The sequence below is a fragment of the Panthera tigris genome, chromosome A1 (assembly GCF_018350195.1).
Source record: "Panthera tigris isolate Pti1 chromosome A1, P.tigris_Pti1_mat1.1, whole genome shotgun sequence".
Classification (NCBI taxonomy): domain Eukaryota; kingdom Metazoa; phylum Chordata; class Mammalia; order Carnivora; family Felidae; genus Panthera; species Panthera tigris.
The window spans coordinates 41,462,317-41,484,193 of record NC_056660.1 but is presented as its reverse complement, the minus strand read 5'-3'; the positions used below and the strand labels follow the sequence as shown (position 1 = coordinate 41,484,193).

General features: G+C 34.1%; 1 protein-coding gene across 5 annotated transcripts in view; it reads left to right on the top strand.

Moving 5' to 3' along the window:
• PCDH9 (protocadherin 9) overlaps window positions 1-21,877 on the top strand; it is a 922,428-nt gene that overhangs the window by 597,688 nt on the left and 302,863 nt on the right. For 2 of the 5 annotated variants that reach the window (XM_042977843.1, XM_042977836.1), the window contains one exon: window positions 4,267-4,342. In XM_042977843.1, the coding sequence (XP_042833777.1) occupies window positions 4,267-4,342 (76 nt within the window). Of the gene's footprint in view, window positions 1-4,140; window positions 4,343-6,589; window positions 6,673-20,387; window positions 20,436-21,877 lie in introns of those variants that run through there. The other 3 variants (XM_042977859.1, XM_042977849.1, XM_042977825.1) reach the window with 3 other exon arrangements.

The following is a 21,877-nucleotide window of genomic DNA, read 5'->3' as shown; positions in this document are numbered from 1 at the left end:
TCTTGAAGAACAGTGCCCAATATAGGAACATGTGTATCTTACCTGAGCATCTTGAATTTTCCCTCCCTTTCCTCTCTACTAATCTACACGAAAAAATATAGTGAAAGTGTTTGGTGATGTTTCTTAAATTAAACCAGTGTGGCCTCTTCTGACTTGCAGCATCCTGAACCTTTATTTGTATGCATGGCCCTTTATGCTTGTGTAGAGTACAGAATTTCTGATGAAAGTTTCACATGGTTAGAATTCATATCAGCAGCTCTGAGATAAAATAACATGAAGCAGCTTTAGTAGTTACTGGTTCCCATCTTATTCTTTCTCAGGGCAGCCAGGGACCTAGAGCTAACTTGTTAGTGATACATCAGATAAACAAATGTGACATTCAAACTGTTAACAAGACATAGACAATAATAATAATAATGTTTACCATGGGAGAAAACAGAATGGATAGGAGCTAGATTTTAGGAAAACAAGAGTGCGAAGGCTTTGGAAAATCTGAAGTAGTCTCATGATAACATATGTTGTCCCAATTCAGTCAGGCAGCGCTTCACTGTATTTATAACGCAAATTGGGTATATTTCCATGGGGATAACCCAGAAGCAGAATTCCCAGAGGCAGTAAGTAATAGCTTATCCTCTTCCTCTTTTTTGAATGTGCAACAATTATAGGTTTCTTGAAAGGATAATGGGGAAAACCTTCACTTTTTTAAAGGAGAAACCATGTATTCTAAACTGTTGGTCTTTGGGGCGCCTGGGTGGCTCAGTCGGTTGAGCATCTGACTTTGGCTGGGGTCATGATCTCATGATCTCACGGTTCGTGGGTTTAAGCCCCGAATTGGGCTCTGTGCTGGCAGCTCAGAGCCTGGAGCCTGGTTCGGATTCTGTGTCTCCCTCTGTCTCTGCCCCTCCCCTGCTCATGCTCTGTCTCTCTCTCAAAGATAAATAAACATTAAAAAAAAAATTAACTGTTGGTCTTCGTCTATGGCTTCCATGAAAACAGCTTCCCCTCAGAAAGGCTCTGAGCTGCCATGATGTACAATTTAGGAGGCATGCCAAGGTTATGGGGTGCAGGCAGTTTCCCTACAAAAGGACAATACTTTTTTTTTTCCTCCAGTGGTGAAGGAATCACATCTTTAAAACAGCTTGGCCCTGGGCGTTAAAAGAGAATATGCAGCTCTAAATTTCAAGAATGATAACTACTTTTTATTGAGTACCTATTATGTGTCAAGTTTTATAAACCAGCAAGACTTCTTGGCACTATTTTCTCCATTTTACAAAGCCAGGAACTCATTCAAAGAGGTAAAGTCACTTGCCTTGGGCCATTCTCTGCAGAGCAAGGACTCCTGGCCAAGAGGTCTGGTTCTGGCTTCTTCACCTGGTCCTGTTGTGCAACAGCTGAGCAAGTATTGTTGAGTCCTTGATGACACCTACAACTCCTAATTCTTAACACTTCATGAATCCTTGTTTTCCTTCATTTCAGTCTATTCAGATCCTTTCCTTATATCTACCTTGAAATTTCAGACATTGTTGTACCTGCATCAATCATTATGATGATAAATTAAAGATAGATTTGCTTGATCAATTTGCTTCGTACCATAATATCTGTGTTCCAGTTCTTAGTCCGCATGCATTACCACCCCCACTTCCCATTAGACTGATAAATTGTGCACACTTTTCCAATTAAGACTTAAACATCCTTGAGTCAAATTAATTAGGAAATATTTCCATAAGCCACAGTAGTTTAAGCATTATATCACTCTAATTTACACTGTCATTACAAATAAATTATGCTAGATTTCTAACTTTGCTTATTCTCACTTATAAAGTGGTAAAGAAATATCATAATATAATATATGTGAGGTATATTTGAAATAGTTTTCTTCTAATTCTCAGTGAAATTATAGTACTGTGAGAACTGCTGGGTTCAGGTATTACTGGTGTTGCCGATTTGGACATTTCTTAGGAGAAAAAATATAGTAATTAAAGTAGTATTATTATGCTTAGAATATCATAGATGGAAAATTTCCATTTTTCTTCTGTGAAACATATACTTTATAATGGCTTATAAGGCCTGGAAATGCCTTATAAAGACTGAAGAATGTGTCCCATTGTCTTTCTCTGATATTTGACTTGTTTTACATTTAGCTGAGTTATAAGTAAGAAGTATTCCTCCAGAGATAGTACCAAAGATACTTTAATCACTGAAACTACAGACATTTTAGTAGGCCACTTTATTTATTTATTTATTTATTTATTTAATTTTATTATTTTTTGGTGGTTTGTACTTGTTAGGCCAATCACTTAAAAAAGATATGTTTGAGAGTCATGTATAATGGGCAGCCTGGTCATTGTCCTTAATACTGTATTTATCACAAAAGGATATTGATCAGTTAAGGGCATATTGAAACAGAAACAGAAAATCCTTGTATTGGTTTTCTCTAAAGGGTTAATTTCGCACGAGAGAGGAAACAGTATAATAAATTAAAAAAATTAAAAATAGCCACATTTTTCTTTCTATACAAGAAGAAATACATCTCAGATATTAAGATTCAAGTTTGACTGGTATTTTCATGTAGCATTCACCTAGGCACATTTCAAAATCTGTTGGGGGGGGGTTTGATGGTACCGAGATAGTTGTGCATGAAGGTGAATGTGCTACAATAGACTCAATTAGTACCATTTATGAGTATAGTTTATGTGATGTCGGCATCAGTTCATTAAAAATGTACTGAACTATCAAATCATTTCACACAGGTCATTGAACAGCAATAAAGGGGTATCAGCTCTTCTCCATTATGACTCTGAGCTGGATTTGAACCAGTGACTCATAGGAAATAGACTATGTTCTATTGTTGTCTATAAAAATGCATTTATAGAGTAGCAGTATATCTATAGCATTTTGTGTCTAATTGCATTCTTTTTTCTTTGAAACGGATACAATCTATAAATCATCTTCTGGAAAAACACTCAAGTTTTAGGTATTATAAAGTGATTATACGTTATACATTTATATTTTATATACTTTATTATTTATATAATCATAGTTTTATTAAATATGAGTAAGAGTGGTCACATGTGACATGATATTGAAAGGTCTTTTGGCTGTTAGAGCAGAATGAAAATAAGTGCACTCAGACATACAGCACAAATTTACTACTCTCATATAATTCCAAAAGTCATAAATCTCCACCCCACACTGCTGTAAGTATTCCCATATCTTGTGGATTACATCAGCTAAAAGAATATTTACCAAGAGTACTAAGCAACAATCTGTGCTGAAATGCACACTTTTATTTTATTAAAACATTAAAATTTATTGAAGTAGCCATCTACATATTTTAGGTCACTTCTGACAGTGACATTGTACAAACAGATGCCAAAATAATATTCCAAACATCTTTCTGCTGGAATGTTCTATAGCCAATGACTGGTAGTAATATCTGAGCCAGTGGGCAATAATGACTTCATTGCAAAAACTACCTTAAAATCATTAGGTAAACAAAATGCCTGTTCACTCAAAAGAAATGGAATGTCACATTATGTATGTATTTTATTCAGATCTATGGAACAAATATTTTCATATTTCTGCTTATTTCAAGTTTTTTTTAATTTTTGTTTTTGTTTTTGTTTTATAATGGGTGGCCTGGTCATTGTCCTTAATACTGTGTTTATCACAAAAGGATACTGATTAGTTATGGGCATATTGAAACAGAAAATCCTTGTATTATTGGTTTTCTATAAAGGGTTAAATTCACATGAGAGTATAATATATAAAAAAGTAAAATTAAAAATAGCACCTTTTTTCTTTCTGTACGAGAACTACATTTCAGATATTAGTATATTAATATTTTACATATTAATATATATATTTACATATATATATTTGTCTTTCTTGCTATCATTTTGACAATTTGCCCTTAGTTTTTTTGTTCTTAAACAAGACCGAAATTCCTTCTTGTGTTTTGCAAGTTGGACATCACGTAGCAAATAGCAAATGATAGAGTTTGTTCCTAGCTTTGTTCCCAGTTTTATGTTTTCGCTTACATTGTGTCATCTGTTGAAAGTTGTTTTGCTGTTGTGTTCCGCTGCACCCATTTTACCTGAGAGGAGTGTTAATTGGCGTGTCCTGTGGTCTTCTTTGTAGTCGCAGCGCCGCGTTACGTTTCACCTCCCCGACGGCTCCCAGGAAAGCTGCAGTGACAGTGGTCTAGGCGACCACGAGCCGGTGGGTAGTGGAACCCTGATCTCACACCCTCTTCCTCTGGTTCAGCCACAGGACGAGTTCTACGACCAGGCCTCTCCGGACAAGAGGACCGAAGCAGATGGCAACTCCGACCCCAACTCTGGTGAGTCCCCTTGCCAATTCTGACTGCTTGGAGTTCTGGCTTGCTGTTGTGTGCGCTCGAGTTTTAACAGTGATTGGGGGAAGGAAGTACACGGACATTCGGTTGTTTTCTGCTGGCTTTATTGTTGTATTCAAAATATTTAAAGTCTACTGTGCTTCTTGTTCTGTGGAATGCTGTTTTCCAAAGGCTTTTGTTTTTTTAAACGATACAATAGTGATTGATTAAAACAAGTGTGAAGAGGGTGATAATGATTTTGGGGTTTTACTTTTTTTGTGTGTTTCAATTTTTGGGTATGTTTTTAAACAATGTATTGAACAAGTAGAAAGAGTGGGATGGAATTGGCAAATGGCTTTATTCTCCACAGATCCATACCCCACCTTAGAAATCACTGCCCCTTCAGAGTAAGCCCCTTGAAGTTCCTTCTTTCTTTGTCTTTGGAGGAAATTTTGGCAAGTGCTGTACCATTTTGGTGATGCTATTTACTGTTATTAGAAAGCATCACTGACTAGCTCACTTCTATTAAAAAGTTAAAAGTCTGATTTAATAATTATGTCCAGTCCAGAGTAATGACCATGATTTCTATTCAATTTAAGTAAAACTGTTTTCAAACTCATCTTGAACCTGCATCAAACTGGTCGCCTATGGTGAGAGATGGGGATGGGGTGAGTTTTCCCTAATTTGCTAGCTACTTCTCTTCTCCAGCTGTAGACATTAATGTGCCTCTGGCAGTTCTATGGTTGAAGTGGAATACCGAGGAGAGGCCAAAAAGCACAAAAAGGCCTTCATAACTAGTCCTGGTGTTGGTGGTCTCTGACTTCTAGGATTTTAAATGGACTCTGTTTCCAGGGTGGTGGTGGGGATCTTTTGTACGCATTACCTGCCCCCTCCCAAGCTGTGCATCCATTTCTCCATGTCTCTCTGATGTCTTTCTTCTCTTTGGCCTGTGTAGTTACCTTCGCATCTTCTTTCTGCTACAGTTTCTCCCTACTCCCACTTAGGAAGACCTAAGTGAATTACACACCAGCTCTGGTTTTTAATCTTTCATATTATATATGTTCACCTATAAGTAGAACATAAGTGCATCTTTTTACTTCATATACCCAGAGGGGCAGGCCATATGCAAAGAGGCAACTTCTCATTATACAGCATTTGGTAGACTGGCCCACTGTCCGCCTTAGATTTCTTGGTTTTGATTAGTCTCTAAAGTACCACTGAATCGAAGTGGTTGCACTGAATTATCCTTTCCTGGACTTGTATGAAATGGTCACATAGGTAGGATAGCTCTTTCTAAGCTGATTTCCTGGTTTCCAACTTCCCTTTCCCTGTTTTGAAACATTTCTTATTGGCATTAAGCTAAGAGTACCAAAACTGGTTCTTGGCTTCCTCTTCTGGATATGGGAATGGTTGGATTCTCTTATCTTCAGGCCTGAGCTAAAACTAAGACTCCATTTAGAGCAGATACTTTTATGCCTTGTCTATACAATTCACCAAAGATTTTTCATTTGTTTGTTTGTTTTGTTTGTTTTTACAGAAGTAAAGGGGGAAAAAAGGCATACAGAAATATGGTTAACCTAAGGTGCCTTAGGCCAGAACTTTATCCAAAATGTGTAGCTACTCACCCAAAGACTCCTTAGACCAGGGCAATAGCATTAAGTGAGCTGCCAAATGGGAGAAGGCAGAAGAGATTCTAAAGCACCCCCCCTCCAAATAAGTCCCTATTAAGCTTGAAGAGGCCCCCAGAGTTTTTACCAATCCAGTCACATGGAAAAAGAAAGCCAAGGGATGATGCACCCTTGCACACTGCAACATTCAACTCAACAAAGTGACTCCACCTGGGAGAATCATAGTCAATAAAATGTGTTAAACTGAACAGTGCTCCTTGGTGGAGACAGCATCCTTATTTATCTTTAGAAAAGAAGAAAATAGGCAGATAGGGAAAAGGAGGAGCCCTGAGGGCCCCTGGAGGCCAACTATGCTTTTGATATTTAATGGGACTTAAAATATTAACTTCCTTTGTAAATGTCTAGAACAGAATTAATTAGAATAGCCTAGAAATATTAAGAGATTCATAACTAAATGGTAATTCATATTAGGATAGTATTATGATATATTATCTGAACATTCTGTAGTCACATTTTGTAATTAACTTTGAGGAATTTGTGAAGTGAGGTATAGAATAATTGAAGCACTAATCTTCAATAGTAATAATCTTGCTATTTAGATCTAAACTGTATTTTTTGTCTTCAGTGGGATTTTCTGTCTGTGGTGTGATAATTCTTGAAGAGCTAAGATTTTGCAGTAACCATGCTATCTTCATATAAATCATGAATGTAGGTATTATCTGTAGATTATTAAGTATCAAATCTGTATGGATACCTTTTTTTCCCCAAATATTAAGCTTCTCAATAAAAATAAATCTTTAAAGATTAGTAGTAAAAAGTAACTTTTTTCATTATATATTTTAAAAGAAGTTAATGGAAATGGTATCTTATGGGGGAAATTTTTGGAAACATTGGGCTTTAATATAGAGTCTTGCTTCTAAACACACACACGATGTACAATATTTTTTCCTTCCAATTTTATACTTTGGGTTTGTTGGCATCATAAATTTTATATTATATGAAGCTCATGAATTTTGAAAAAGGTGAAGAAAGTATGAAGGTCTTTACGTACAGTGCCAAAAATAAGGTTTGTAAATTACTCTATAGTTTATGGTTTTTGTAAATAATATTGTGTAAAATCTACAATAATCTTTATTTATCAGATATGACTCATGCCAATAATTTAGATGTGCTGGACATACAACTTTCTTTTTTTCTCACATTGAAAAAAAATTCAAGCCCACATTTCACTAGTGTGGCAGAGACTTTACTTTTCTTTCCCCCTCAATTTCACAGGCTCTACATCATGCTGAAAAAAGTTGAAATATTCTGGTCCCTGGGACATCCACCCATTTACATGTCTACTGAGATGCCCATTGTCTTATGTGTCCACATGGGTCTCAAATGATACTGCCTTCGCCCCAGTCCTCCTGGCTCCTTCAGGATTACTGCCATTTTCTTCATGCCACTGATGGGCAAAGTTTGCACTTGGCTATCTCTCGCCCATAGTGCCTAGATGTGTGGTATGTTTATCACCCTCTAGGATCTTCCTACATCCCTGGACTCTGCCTCAGGTCTGTCTAATCCTAATCCTTTAGGTTTTTCAGAGTTCTGCCCAACAAGCACATGTAAAGTCTCTCCCTCTATTACTATTTCTTTTCATCCCTTTCCTTCCTAGCCAGGCTAAGTTAATGTTTTTAATGTCTGGAGTTGGAGATCCCCACTTTATTTCTTGATAGTTTTCCACAAAGACACAATCCCCCCAACCTCTCTCCTTTTTTTTTTTTTTTGCTTAGTAGCTATTGAAAAAATAATCACCATGGTAGGTTTAGGATTTTGCAAAATAACTGATGTTTTTACTATTCTCTACCCTGTTTCATCTTCATCTATGCAATGAATACCAAAACCTGTTTGAATAGGCTGGGGTAGGTAAAGGGATATATACAAGAAGAAAAAAATATATGTATATTTCAAAATTATTTTCATAAATAATTGTGTAAAATGATATTTGTGTTTATTGCTAAAACAATTTGAGAGCATGCTTTTAAATTTTATAGTAGGTGGATATAAAAGTGATAAGTAAAATAAATTATTCCCTTTTAATGAAGTGTTTTTAAAAAACATATGGTGAATAACTCCAACCCCATTAATCATTGATTACCACATGAAATTCAGTTCTCACAGGAAATCTAAGATATATACTTTATTAGTTTATTAATTTATAAAGTGAATTGGTGCCCTAGAAGCCTCCAGTGGTGACCAGTGGGTTTGTTTCTTTCTTCAGTGTCATAAAAGAATTTTTATGACAATTGCAGATTTATGAGTATGTGTTGGGTTTTAAATGATATCAAGAATTATTTATTTTGTTAGATGTGATAATGGAATTGTAGTTTTATTAAAAGAAAATCCTTATTGGTAGTGATAGATTGTGAATTTAATGGAGAAACAGTTTGATGTTTAGAATTTGTTTTAATAATACTCCAACAAAATAATAATAATGATGATAATGATGAGAGTGATGATAGGAATTAAACAATGAAATGTTAGTGGTTGTTGAGGTTGGATAATGGCTGTAGGGAGCTTTATTATACTGTTGTCTCTAATTTTTGAAAAGTTTTAAAATTCCTCAAATACAGAGTTTATTTTAAGTATACAGTGAGAGAGTGATATAAAGGTCAGAGTCAATATGTGAAATATACATGTTCTTCCTTTTTCTATTGTTTTGATCCAAAGATATAGTGTATTTTACAAAACTATAGCCAGATGGTTTTGTATATAGCAAGCATATTTTATACATCGAAGTACATTTCAAATGGTGAAATAGCAATTAGACAGAGATTTTCAGTAATTACATTTGTATTTAGAAAACCAGAATGTAAATTGGTATATGCCTCCATTAAAGTCCTTTTGAGTAATATAAAGTCTTTGAAAAGTTCTCTTTAGAATATAGCAATAAAATCATTAGGCAGTAACTTCAGCTCTGCTCTTTTTGTATGACACCCAGGGGGAATTTAAGGACAGGGCATGACAAGCGTCCTACGGCAACCAAATAGATGGTATCTCTGTGTTATAGGCACATCTGAGTCCTAAAGCATACTTGGTCAACTATGCCACAAATAACACACTCACATGCAGAATTTCTTGCACAGAATTTTGTCTCCTTTTCTGCGTATAGAAATTTATACTATTCTCAAATAGTAGAGTAAATACTATTTCCTTAAGAAGTTAACTCATTAATGTTATCATACACTCCAAGCATAATTCGATAAAATCACTACTTCTAAGAAAATAGTTAAGGGGATTTTCAGTTGAAGGTTGCTATTTAAACAACTGTAACTAGACTGATGAAACAATCTCACTAATTTAAAAGCAAACAAAAACAATTATGTGATCAGATCAGGAAGAGCTTATTACTACTAATTCAGAATAAAGGCTTAATCTTGTCCCATTGAGAATCATGAATAGAGTCATTTTCATATCTGGCATTTCTTTTAAATGTCACTTTAAAGGATTTTCTGCTGTTTAATCATGTGCAAAATTGCAGATTGTATTTACTTTATTAAAGCCCTATCTGTTCATATGCTCCTGATTCTACCTGGACTGTATGTGAATCAGTTGGTGAACTTTTCACTAAGGATAATTTTGATACTTGAGGATATTTATGGGATGGGTAATATTTATTCAGTCTACTTATGAGTCAGGAATGCCTGTAAATGTTTTAATATATTGCTTATGATCCCACACCAATAATACAAGTTAGATAGTATTATAAGTCAACTGAATAACTTCAGAAACTTAAAGTTATTTGTCTAAAGCTACTTAGCAAGTAGCTGAAGCAGAATGTGAACTTTAGGAGTGCCTGACTCAACAGCTTATGTTCTTACTATTCAGAGAAACTACCTTCAGTATACACACATATTTTATGGCAGTGTCATCACTGACATTGAGCTTTAAATTCTAGGACGCTAATATTATATATATATGTGTGTGTGTGTGTGTGTGTGTACACACACATATGTATATATATATTTAAATTTTTATATTTTAATTTGTATTAAACATATATTTTTAATGTTTATATTTTAATGTAAATATATATATTTTTTATTTTTTTCTGGCTGCCTCAAGCCTCATGTACTCACTAGACCCTGTAAAAATGTTCCTTCTCAGGCTGTTGGAGAAAACTTTCCCTGCTTCTGGGTGGACTTTAGGGATCTGGTTGATGTGAAGTTGGACTCACCTTTCTGCTCTCATGTTGGAGTTCTTGTCAACACTAATCTTATTTTTAAGAGAAAATTTGAGAAATTGAATCTTAAGAAGATAAGTTTATTGAATGGTCTGATAGTTAGAGAACAACTTGTGAAAGATCTCCTCTGGTAGTTTTTCGTTTGTAGGGTTGTTTGTTTTTTTGACATTGGGCTAATGACAATTTAGTGCTTCATAAAACCCTGCAGATCATACAGTATAAAATATTTTCATAAAAGAGTCATGAAAAGGGAAGGCTTTGCCTATAGTTACACAGCTTGTGAGTGAACTCATATATGCCAACTCTTGTTTACTGTTTTTTTTGATGGAAAAATTTTTCCTTTTCAAGACCCTTATACTCTCTCCTCAGAGCAAACCTGTATGATTATTTGATTAACAACCGTCTCTCCCTTTAATCAGTAAGGACAATTTGCTTACCTTTATATTCTCTTTGCATAACAGAACCTGGCCTAGAGTAGGCCAGCCATGTATATTTGTTGACTGAATGAATAAATCAATATTTCAGAAACATAATCAGACAAATTAAAAGTGTTTATCAAGATAAAAATGAATAAACAAACAAAAACTAGAGAGAATTACACCATGTTAACTGTGGTTATCTTTAGCTTGGAGCATTGATTTGTTCTTTTTAATTGTCTATATTTTTCACAATTTTCATAATGTATTCAAAATTATATTTTCATTTGGTGATGAGGTGACATAAATGGAAGGCACCTGATATAGAGCTGAGAAAAAATTCATTCTTAATGCATACATATTTGTTGTATCTATTAAAAATTTACATTAAAATATTCTTCCCATCAGTTTATATGCTAAGAAATATTGAGAATTTAAAATATTTGGGCACGAGACACAGACGGTCATTTTGGGGAGAAAAGAAAAACTAGTAAAGTAAAAAAAGACTTTAAAAAACTCAGAAAAAAATATAATTAAATCCAAATTCCAATCCTAAGAATTTGTGCTGCTACTAACCTGCAGGGGGAAAAAAATCACTAACAATAATATGCTTTGAGAATTAAATTAAGCATGAATTTGACTTTTTTGGTATAGTATTGTATTAAATAGTTTTATGAACTGTATTTATATGTTTTTGTAAGTAGCCTGGGTTGAGCTAATTATACAAACTCAAAGAAAATTGTTCAGAAGTTTTATATTGTTACCTGTTGTGTTCATTTCCCCATGGTATTTTTATAATCCATTCATGGTGATCCTGGCATAGGGGGCCCTAAGTTAATGAATGTAGAGATCCTTAGGGAATGTTATAAATAAAAGGTAATCAGTCCTACTGTGATTTGAGTTTAAGGGGGAGGAGGTTGCCAAAAACTCAGGAACTTAAAAAAGTAATTTTATTGCCCTTTTAATCCTATGACACTTTAAAATTTTGCTTTATTAAATATATTTTTCTAAACCTAACCTCAAAACTTATCTATTGTTATCTATTTTTACCTCAAAATCAGAGAGAGCAGAAAGTTTTCTAGAGTAGAATCATCGAGATTATAAACCAAATATATATCTACTCATCTCCATATCTATCTATCTATCTATCTATCTATCATCTGTGTTCTTTTGCTGATTACAACACTTAGTGCCTTAGAACAACACACATTCATAATGTCATAGTATCTTTATGTCAAGAGTCTGAGCATAGCTTGGCTGAGTTCTTTGTTTAGGGTCTCAAAAGCCTACAGCCGAGGGATCAGGGAGGTTACATTCTTATCTGCATGCAAACCATGGAAGAATTTACTAAGACTTTTCAGACTGTCAACAAAATTTATTTCCTTGCATTTGTAGGACTAAGAACTCCAGCATCTTTCTGGTTTTTAACTGGAGACTGCTTTCAGCTCCTAGAGGCCACCTGCAGCTGCTTTCCAACATGCCTACTTACTTCTTTAAAGCCCATCAGGGAGACAGAGTCTCTATAGTGAGTTTGTAGCAGCATTAAGTCTTACAGACTTAATCACAGGAGTGATATTCCACCACCATTTCCATATTCTATTGGTTAGAAGCAAGTCTCAGGTCCTGCCCACGCTCAAGCAAATGGTATACACATAGTTGTGAACACCCGGAGGTAGGGGCTATGAGGGGCCACCCTAGAGTAGTTCTACCATAATCTATATAAGACTTAGTTATCCTGATATATCTTAGTATTTAAAGTTTTTGCTTCAGATCCTTTATTCACTTGGCTTTTCCATGATTTACTTATTTATTTATTAATTTGTTCATTCTGTAAATACTCATGTAGAGGCTACTGTGTACCAGGTACTAAGACAGGTTCTAGAATAGACATTAAAACTGAGACGTAGAAAACCTTACAAAAACTCACTGTTACTATAAACTAGGAGAGCAAAAGTTCTTACTCTGAGTTCCTTAGTTGGCAAAGCCTACGAGAAGGTTTTTGGGAAATGTGCGAAGTTCCTGAAATTGTTTTGCATTTTTTTTCTATGATGGTATGATATGAGAATTTTATAGACTGTTAAGAAAACAAAAAACAAAACAAAACAAAAAAAGAATTAGAAGAAAAAGGAAAATAAGCACTGATTTCGTTAGAAGATACTGGATGCTAATACGTTAGTGAACTATAATATGCTAATGGTTAAGTGTATAAAAAAGTGGGTTTTAGTATACAATAAGTCTTGAATAAGTAATCAGTAAAGATTCTTTTGATAAAGTGATGCTTTAAAGAAGTGGCATTGAATGAATAGAAATTGTCTAAGTAAATAAAATGTTTGTGCATATGCATGTGTGCACGTGTGCAAGCACTCTTGCCAGTGTAGGCTTCTGGTGCTATTAAAGGTCATGGACAGTTGGGCAAGCAGTGAATAGTTCAATAACTTTGAAGCACATGAAAATATGATTAGGTCTGCTTCTTGGGCTGAGATTCCTAACCTCCAAAATGGGACTATTAATAATCTATACAAATATTATTATAAAAATTACAGTTATTTGATACAGATATTAACCTAGCACAGAACCTGAAACATAGTAGATACTCAGTGAATGGTTGATATTAAATTGTTTGAGTGTGTGACCATAAATGAAACTGGATTCAGAAATAGGTTGGGACCAGATTTTAAATGATGGTAAGGTTAGGATATAGCAGAGAAGGGAAAAGAAAGATTTGAGGGTCTTTTCAAGATTTTAGTTTGTGAGACATTGGAAAATTATGAAATGAAATAAATGAGGGAATATAAGAGAAAAAAAACTCAGGTTAGGAATTAACAATTTTTCCTTTAATGTTGAAGTTTGAACTGCTGGACAATATTATCTAGGAAGTGGGAATATGATTCTGGGTTGGAAACTGGAAACTAATGAAACAACGTGAATGAAATTCTTTGAGCAAATATCATAATTATGAGGAGAGACAAGGAACCCAAGAAAGAAATCATAACAAACCTTAACATTTAAGGCAGGCAAAGGTGAAGGTGGAGTAGAGTGAAGATATTTGAAAACTCTGGGGAGATTTAAGTCCTGTATATAGTTAATGACTTTTTTTGAGAGCAGTGTGGAATTGTTATTAAGAACAAAGACTATGGAATCAAAATAACCTAAGACCTAACACACTGAAGGTTGGGGCCAGCGGGCCACTGGCATATAACATGCTCAGTTTACAGGTATCATTATATTTTAATACTAGTATTATCACTAGATAGTGAAAAAGTATAGAACAAGCAAAATATGTATCTGATTTATTTAGCAATATAGGCTCCAGTCAGGTTTTAAAAATTACCATAGTGAATTTTAATACGTAAAATTGTTGGGGCGCCTGGGTGGCTCAGTCGGTTAAGCATCCAACTTCGGCTCAGGTCATAATCTCGCGGTCAGTGAGTTTGAACCCCAGGTTGGGCTCTGTGCTGACAGCTCAGAGCCTGGAGCCTGCTTCAGATTCTGTGTCTCCTTCCTCTCTCTCTTCCCCTCCCCCATTCATGCCCTGTCTGTTTCTCTCTCTCTCAAAAATAAATAAACATTAAAAAAAATAAAATGAAATGAAAAATTGTTATACATTTGAAGAAATTAAATTCCAAAAAAATGTTAGCTTCAAATTCTAAAAAACTTTATGCTTTAAATTCTTTTCATGTGACTTTTTTTTTCATATTTATCGTATCTGATGAGCGTCACTATTTTATTTTTGCTAAATAAAGACTGATAAAAATTATGTACTAAAGCATATTTATGTTCCAGTATTTGCATTGTTTTACTTTAAAATACTTATGTTCACTTTAATATTTTTAAAGTGTTTGTTATTAATTATACACAATATATTTTCTGTTTATTATCATTTTATTTTTTTTTAAAAAGATACAATTAGATGACTTTATAAAATATTACTTAATGTAGTTAAAAGATGGCTGTAAAGCAGGCAGGGACACAAGCTTTCCTGCTGGAAAGTTTTAGATCTCATCAATTTAAAGTATGACTTAATTCCCAAAAATAATTAGCTTTGAGTACTCATTTATTATAAATACTTAAAACATTTTAGGAAATACTCTCTTGCATTTAAGCTTATTAAACGGGTCACAAAGTGTTTAGTATTATAGTAGAAAAATCTATAGTAACAATATGCCTCCTAGTGTAAAGTAAGGGTAATGTCAACTTTCATTGGTGTGCTGGAGGAATTGAATTTCCTTAGCTATATGCTGTCATGTGATGCATTCTTCTAAGGATCCATAAAGAGAAATGACGTTACTTAACCCTGAGCGTGTGGTATGCCCTAGTGGTGAAAAACTGTTTGTATGTCTCTGTTTATATTTTGAGATTGGTAAAAGTGATAGGTAAATCAGTAGTGATATCTAAAAAGAGCTTACTGATTTCAGTAACTCTTAGAAGCATAAAACTAAGCTGTTCTTTTTTTTAAACCTCAAAATGAAGCCATCTCACAGAAAAGCGTGGAAATAATTACTAATTACAAAGGACATATACTCATAAAATCAAACTAATGTCTCTTATCTTTTTTTAATCTTTATTTATTTATTTTGAAAGGGGGGGGTAGGAGAGAAAGAGTGTGAGTGTGAGTAAGAGAGGGTCAGAGAGAGGGAGAGAGAGAATCCCAAGCAGGTTCCACGCCGTCAGCACAGAGCCCACTGCGGGGATGGATCTCACCAATCGTGAGATCATGACCTGAGCTGAAATGAAGAGTTGGACACTAAATCGTGGGAGCCACCACGTACCCCATGTTATTTTATCTTAATATATAAAAGTAAATAAATAAAATAAAATGTCTATAGAGTTTTAAAACAATTTGAAAGTTTTGAAGAAATACAGCTGTTTGTGTAAAATGTCCCAAATTTACCTTAATGCTATTTGACATACATTTCTGCCAGGAGATATATTCAGATTTATGTGACTAACAAATATATGACTACCCAAATTTTAATGACCCTAAAGTAAGTTTGCCAGATAAAGCACAGGATGACCAGTTAAATTTAAATTTCATATAAATAGTGAATTTCATATAAACAATTCTAGAGGGAGATCTATGTATATCCCAAATATAGCAATATTGCAATATACCTTGTAATATTTAAGAGTTACTTAGACTAAAATACATTTATTGTTTACCTGAAATTTAAATTTATTTATTTTTTCTAAATCTGGTAGCTTTACCCTAATGATATACTGAATGAATTAAATCATATAATTCAAATATTATGAGGAAATCTATCCTGGGCATATATTTAATTGTAAATAATATTCAGAGCAGTGATTTGTTGACATTATATTAGAATTTGTCATGCAACATTGCCTCATGTAAAAACATTATTTATATATCATTAATATATAATAATCATTTATATATCATTAATATAATATAATATTATATAATATATATTATATATATATTAATTCCTGTGTACAGAAAATAATCATATTTCAACATTGGAAATTCAGTTTGTGCTTATATATAACACTGTAAATGTACTGTTCCAATGCTTAATGATGATATCTATGTTGGTCTTTTACTGTTGTTTCAAACAGAAATTCTGGTTAAAGTTTTTGATTCATGATTGTTTATTTATTTATTTATTTATTTATTTATTTATTTATTTATTTATTGCTTTGATGGTTCTTGCAATACATCATATTTTAGGATTCTTTATGTTTTCATTGACTTTTATGTCCTTTCTTTACTGTCAGGATCTAATCTATACTTTTTAGGATCTTACCACTTCCAAGAGAACCTTTGTCAACATGGGAGGAGGGTGAGGTGGAGAGAAAGGGAGAGAGAAAGGAAGAGACAGTGTTTAAATTTGTTCCTGAAATTTTAAGGCTTTGGTTACATTTCCTAGAAAATATATCCGTATAAAACACACAAAATACGTTTTAAAGACCTCAAACAAAAGACACTTATTAATTGCCATGGAGCTAGATAGACTGAGCACAAACCAGGCCTCTTCCATTTTCTGGCTGAGAGAGTTGGGGCCAGTTACTCTGCCCCAGTGACATCATCTGCCATGTGGGATGAGCACCAGACTATATACCTATAGACTTATTGTACAGATTGCAACGGGTCAACACCTGTGACTCACTTCGAATAGTTCTAGATTCATAGTAAGTTTTCAATTATATTAGCTGTAAGTATAAGAATTAAAGTCAAACAATTATCTAAGCAAACTCTTTGGCTTCAACTCTGTCCTCACACTAATATACATGGAAAGAAACAGGGGACCCATCTTCCCTAAATTCCAATTTCTTGCTGACCAGTTAAGGAAAGATAGATATTGTTTTTTGTTTGTTTTTTTTAGTGTATTTTGAATTATCAATATGTCTTAACTCTGCATTCCACTTTACTTTCATATATAGAAAATTTTGTTTGAAAAAATTGTGTGATTTAATACCAATTTGAAGAGAGAGAGAGTGTGTGTGTGCTTTTTGAATAATAACATGGAGGGAATTTGGCAATTCTATAAGATCAACTCAAGCATCTACAAATAGTATTAACTGGTAAGCACTTAGTTATATAAGAGGAATATTAATGAAAATCTTAGGACATTCCAGAATCCTAATCTTCACTTGAATTTTGGACCTTTACAGATTTATTCCTAATTGGCCAGAAAACTCTTTATTTCTTTGCAATTAGTAATAACCTAACTCATTGTCACATCTGCAAACAGGCAATATACTGTACTTTGAGCAAATTTGCCATTTAATCTCTGCAAATAAACAGTGCAGTGAAAAATAACATAATGACAATTACAATTTAAATGCTCATTGGAAGGAAAGAATTAAACCTAATCTTCCTAAAGTGCAGGCACTGGTTTCATTGATTTTTTTTCATGTTTTTGTGTTTTGATATGAAAAAGTATTTTATCATTCCTCAGTATTCAAATAATAAACCCTTCACATTGGCATAAAATAAGAAAATTTAAACTGTTTTTTGTTTTGTTTTGTTTTTTAATTTTAGAGAGAGAGTGAGTGGGCAAGAGGGGCAAAGGGAAAGAGGGGGAGAGAGAGGAAGAGGGAGAGAAAGAGAATCTCAAGCAGGCTCCATGCTGAGTGTGGAGCCCAACTCCGGGCTTGATCCCAGAACCCTAGGATCGTACCTAAGCTGAAATCAAGAGTCAGACATTCAATTGACCGAGCCATCCAGGCACCCCTTAGGCTATGTTTTAAAATTTCCATGGGGGTATGTGGGTGACTCAGTTAAGTGTCTGACTCTTGATTTTGGCTCAGGTCATGATCTCTTGGCTTGTGAGATTGAGCCCTGCATTGGGCTCTGTGCTGACAGCATGGACCCTGCTTGGGATTCTCTCTCCCTCTCTCTCTACCCCTCTCCTGCTCTCTCTTTCTCTCAAAATAAATATATAAACATTTTAAAAATTAAAGTATTCCATGAAAGAAAAAAGAAATTGCTTTAGTTAAGGAAGGGTGTACATTATTTTGTATGTTTTTTGAAGATGCAGTCTTCAACTAAGCACAATATGACAATTGTGAAACTATATCTAGAGACCAAAAATAGATGCAGGGGCCCCACAAAACAGCACACTGAGTCTTAGCGAAGGTACCATCCTATCATAAGAAGAGTGGTGTCTCAGTGGAATATTTTCTCAAGATCTCTTTTTAATAGGGAAATATATTTTTTTAAAAGACGTAAAAGAGCATTCTTCATTTGGAAGACAATGTTGAGTTCTGATTGAAGCTCCTTGAGAAATAACTATAGGGGCACCTGGGTGGCTCAGTCGGTTAAGCCTCCGACTTGGCTCAGGTCATGATCTCACGGTTGGTGAGTTCAAGCCCCGCATCGGTCTCTGTGCTGACAGCTCAGAGCCTGGAGGCTGCTTCCGATTCTGTGTCTCCCTCTCTCTCTGCCCCTCCCCCGCTCACACTCTGTCGCTCTCTCTCACACAAATAAATAAAACACATTAAAAAAAAAATAATAGTAACTATAGAATATCTAACAGTAACTCTTTAGTAGTCCCTCCTAAGTCAAAACTATTGTGCAGTAGGTTATGTTTTAAAATAAGAAGTCCAGGTATTTTGAGCCAGAAACACCAATACTCCACATGCAGTAAAGTTTTGACATTAGCAACAAACAGCATAAGAGAGAAGGGAAATTGGTCTGTAGTCTATCAATTTTACATGATGCTAGCACAGTTGGAAGGCTTTTTAGTGCTTTGGTTTGTTTGTTGTTTAAAAAAGTATGGAATAGGCAGGTATTTTACTATCTGCAGGGACCTAGGAATATGTGCTCCAAAATAAGGAAAATTGAGGTTGACACTGGCCTTGCACTTTCTAGTGATGTTAAGTCTCAGTCTCTCTCTCTCAATGTGTCCTCCTTTCTCTATTTCTCAATCTTGTTCTCTTTCCTCTGTCTCTCTTGTTCTTTCAGTCTTGCTCACTCACTATCCCTTTAAGATAATAATATAACTATTGGAGTATTAGAAATAATATAAGCAATGTCCAAAATAAGGTCTGACAGATAATAAGAGCTCAAAAATGTCAGTATCATTGTTATTAAGTGAGAAATGCTTTTTCTCCTCACACCTAGTCCTATCAGTATGATGTCTCTAATGAAATTTGAGTTAATAAACTAAAACGATAATGTAAGTAAACAAATGAGGAGACACCTGTGGGGTATTTCCATGAATCATGTGCCAGAATTTGTTTATGAATACAAGGAGCTGTATTTTGACTGTTCAGACAACATTTGTATCTACTTCATAGCTTTCAAAAAGAATTGTTTTTTTCAAATAATTTTAAAATGTTTTTTAAAATATAAAATCAGAGGAAAGGCAATATGCATAATTTTGATAGTTTAGGTGGTTACTGAATAGTTTTAAAATTCTCACATGGTCAACTCGTCAAAATAATCTGCCAAGTATATATGGAAAGTACAAATTTTCATAGTTTTTAAAGTTGAAGACCCACTCTGTCTTCTATTATGTTTATCTTCACATGATAAAAATTCATGTATTATAGATTTATGTTATACTGATAGATATTTGAATTAGTAATAGTAACCTGTAATGAGATAAAATTGCTGTTGGAAAGATAAGGACAAAATACAACATCTGCTTTTATTTTATATATATATATATATATATATATATATATATATATATATACATACATATATGTATATATATGTATGTATATGTGTGTATATATATTTATGTGTGTGTGTATGTTAACAAAAATGATATATTTGTAATAATTTATTACACTCAAAATGCTATTGATACGGAAATCAAATTTTTCTATTTCATTTGGAGTATGTTTCCATTTTTCTTTATATATGTGAATTGCTTATTTATTTGGGCCCCAAATGAATTGGGGGCAGATATTCCTGATTCATTGTTAGAAAGCCTGATACATGGCATTGACTTTCTCATTTTCAATGAATCGCATGAGTGCCTGAATGGAGTGTTTCCTTTCTCCATGGCTAAGCGTCCCCTTCCTCTTTGACATTAGCTGCCATGTGATCACACACTTGCAACATTACTGACACCCAAAGACCTCAGTTAGTACACACCAAGTTGGCAATTTCCATGGAGTGAAAAGGCAGAGAAGTAAGGGAGACCATGAGAGGTCCATAAGTAAATTCCTTTGCTACAATTCAAGGTTATATTCTGTAGAGATCATCCTCTTTCAGTTTTCCTTACTGTTATATTTTCCCTCCTCTCGCAATTCAAGATGCTAATTTTGACCTAAAACATTTTTAATCTATTTTCCCACTATTTTAGGAACTGTGACTTCCTTTCTTACCCTGTGGTGATGTGGAGGTCAAGTGGAGCAGCACGCCTAAGGAGTCCCTTGGTTTGATTCTGAGCCTGACTGTAGCTTAGGGTATCTCCTGCTTGGAGGAGTTTGACAGAACTTTCTTCTATTAGCCTTTAGGGTGAGGTTCAAACTCTGTCTATTCCCTTCGCCTCTTTTCTAGCACTATTAGTTTGGGGAATTGGAGGTTTGAGTGAACAATGTGACTTGTCCTCTTATTGGAAGCAGCTGGAACAAAACGTTAACTATAATGCTGCCTCTTTGCACTAGTAAAGCAAAATGAAGGGACTTTTTAAATATTAAAATTGTTTTTTCCCTCCAATGTGTATTCAGAAGAAATGTGTGAGATCGTAAATATGTGGGACTTTGTAATTATTAAAAAAAATCGGTATGGTGTCCTTGAAATTTTAGACCTTAGCATGTTTTCTCCAGGCAATAAGAGCAGCTTATGGAAATTACACAATAAATTAAAAGTTTAATCTTAAACTTAATGATACTCTGTAAACTCTATAATCAATTATCATAGACATCTAATGGATAGTTTTACTGAAAAATTTTATTAGCTTTTATCTATCTGTTTATGTTTTGAAGGATAAATATACCACAAAATACACAGTGATGAAATTCCCTCTGATCCAGATTGTTCCCAAAGAAGCAAATTTCTTCTCCCTACACCTTATTCATTGCTTCATTCTTTCATTCAAACATTTTAACTTATTTCAAAAAGCATTTCATGTATTACGAAAATTTCATTTTTTATTTATTCACACACTTGGCCAATTTTTACTGACTTCTAACTTATGTTGCAGGATATCTGAAGGAGCACTTAAAAAACATGCTATTGTTAATTTACTTTTGTCTACTTAGGCAATGCCCATTTTATTCACACTTTATATGAAAAAGAGGATTATGTATAAAATATGTAGTCACATAATAATAATTAAATAAATTATGGAATAGTCTCAAAAATGTTCAACTCCTTAACTGGAAGATTTCCTCAGTCATTTTAATTAAGACTTAGATGAATATCTATTGGAAAATTTTACAGCTACTTACAGTAGCCAACAATGTGCATAGTATTCCACTTAGCAGATGTTTAGATTTTGGACATACTTTCCTATAGCCAATCCAATCAAGTAAATTTTGAGGCCGATTCATTGGTACTATAAAAACACGTACAAACATGTATGTCACATATGTATTTATGTATAAGATGTTAATCTGGTGTCTTTATGTGACATACTTAATTAGAAATTAGGATTAACTTTGGTAGAATACATTGTTTTATGCCTGAGGAGGCTTTAGTTTGCTTTTATTTTTTTAAATTTTTTTTAATGTTTATATTTATTTTTGACAGAGAGAGAGACAGACAGACATGAGCAGGGGAGGGGCAGAGAGAGAGGGAGACACAGAATCCCAAGCAGGCTTCAGGCTCTGAGCTGTCTGTGGGCTCGAA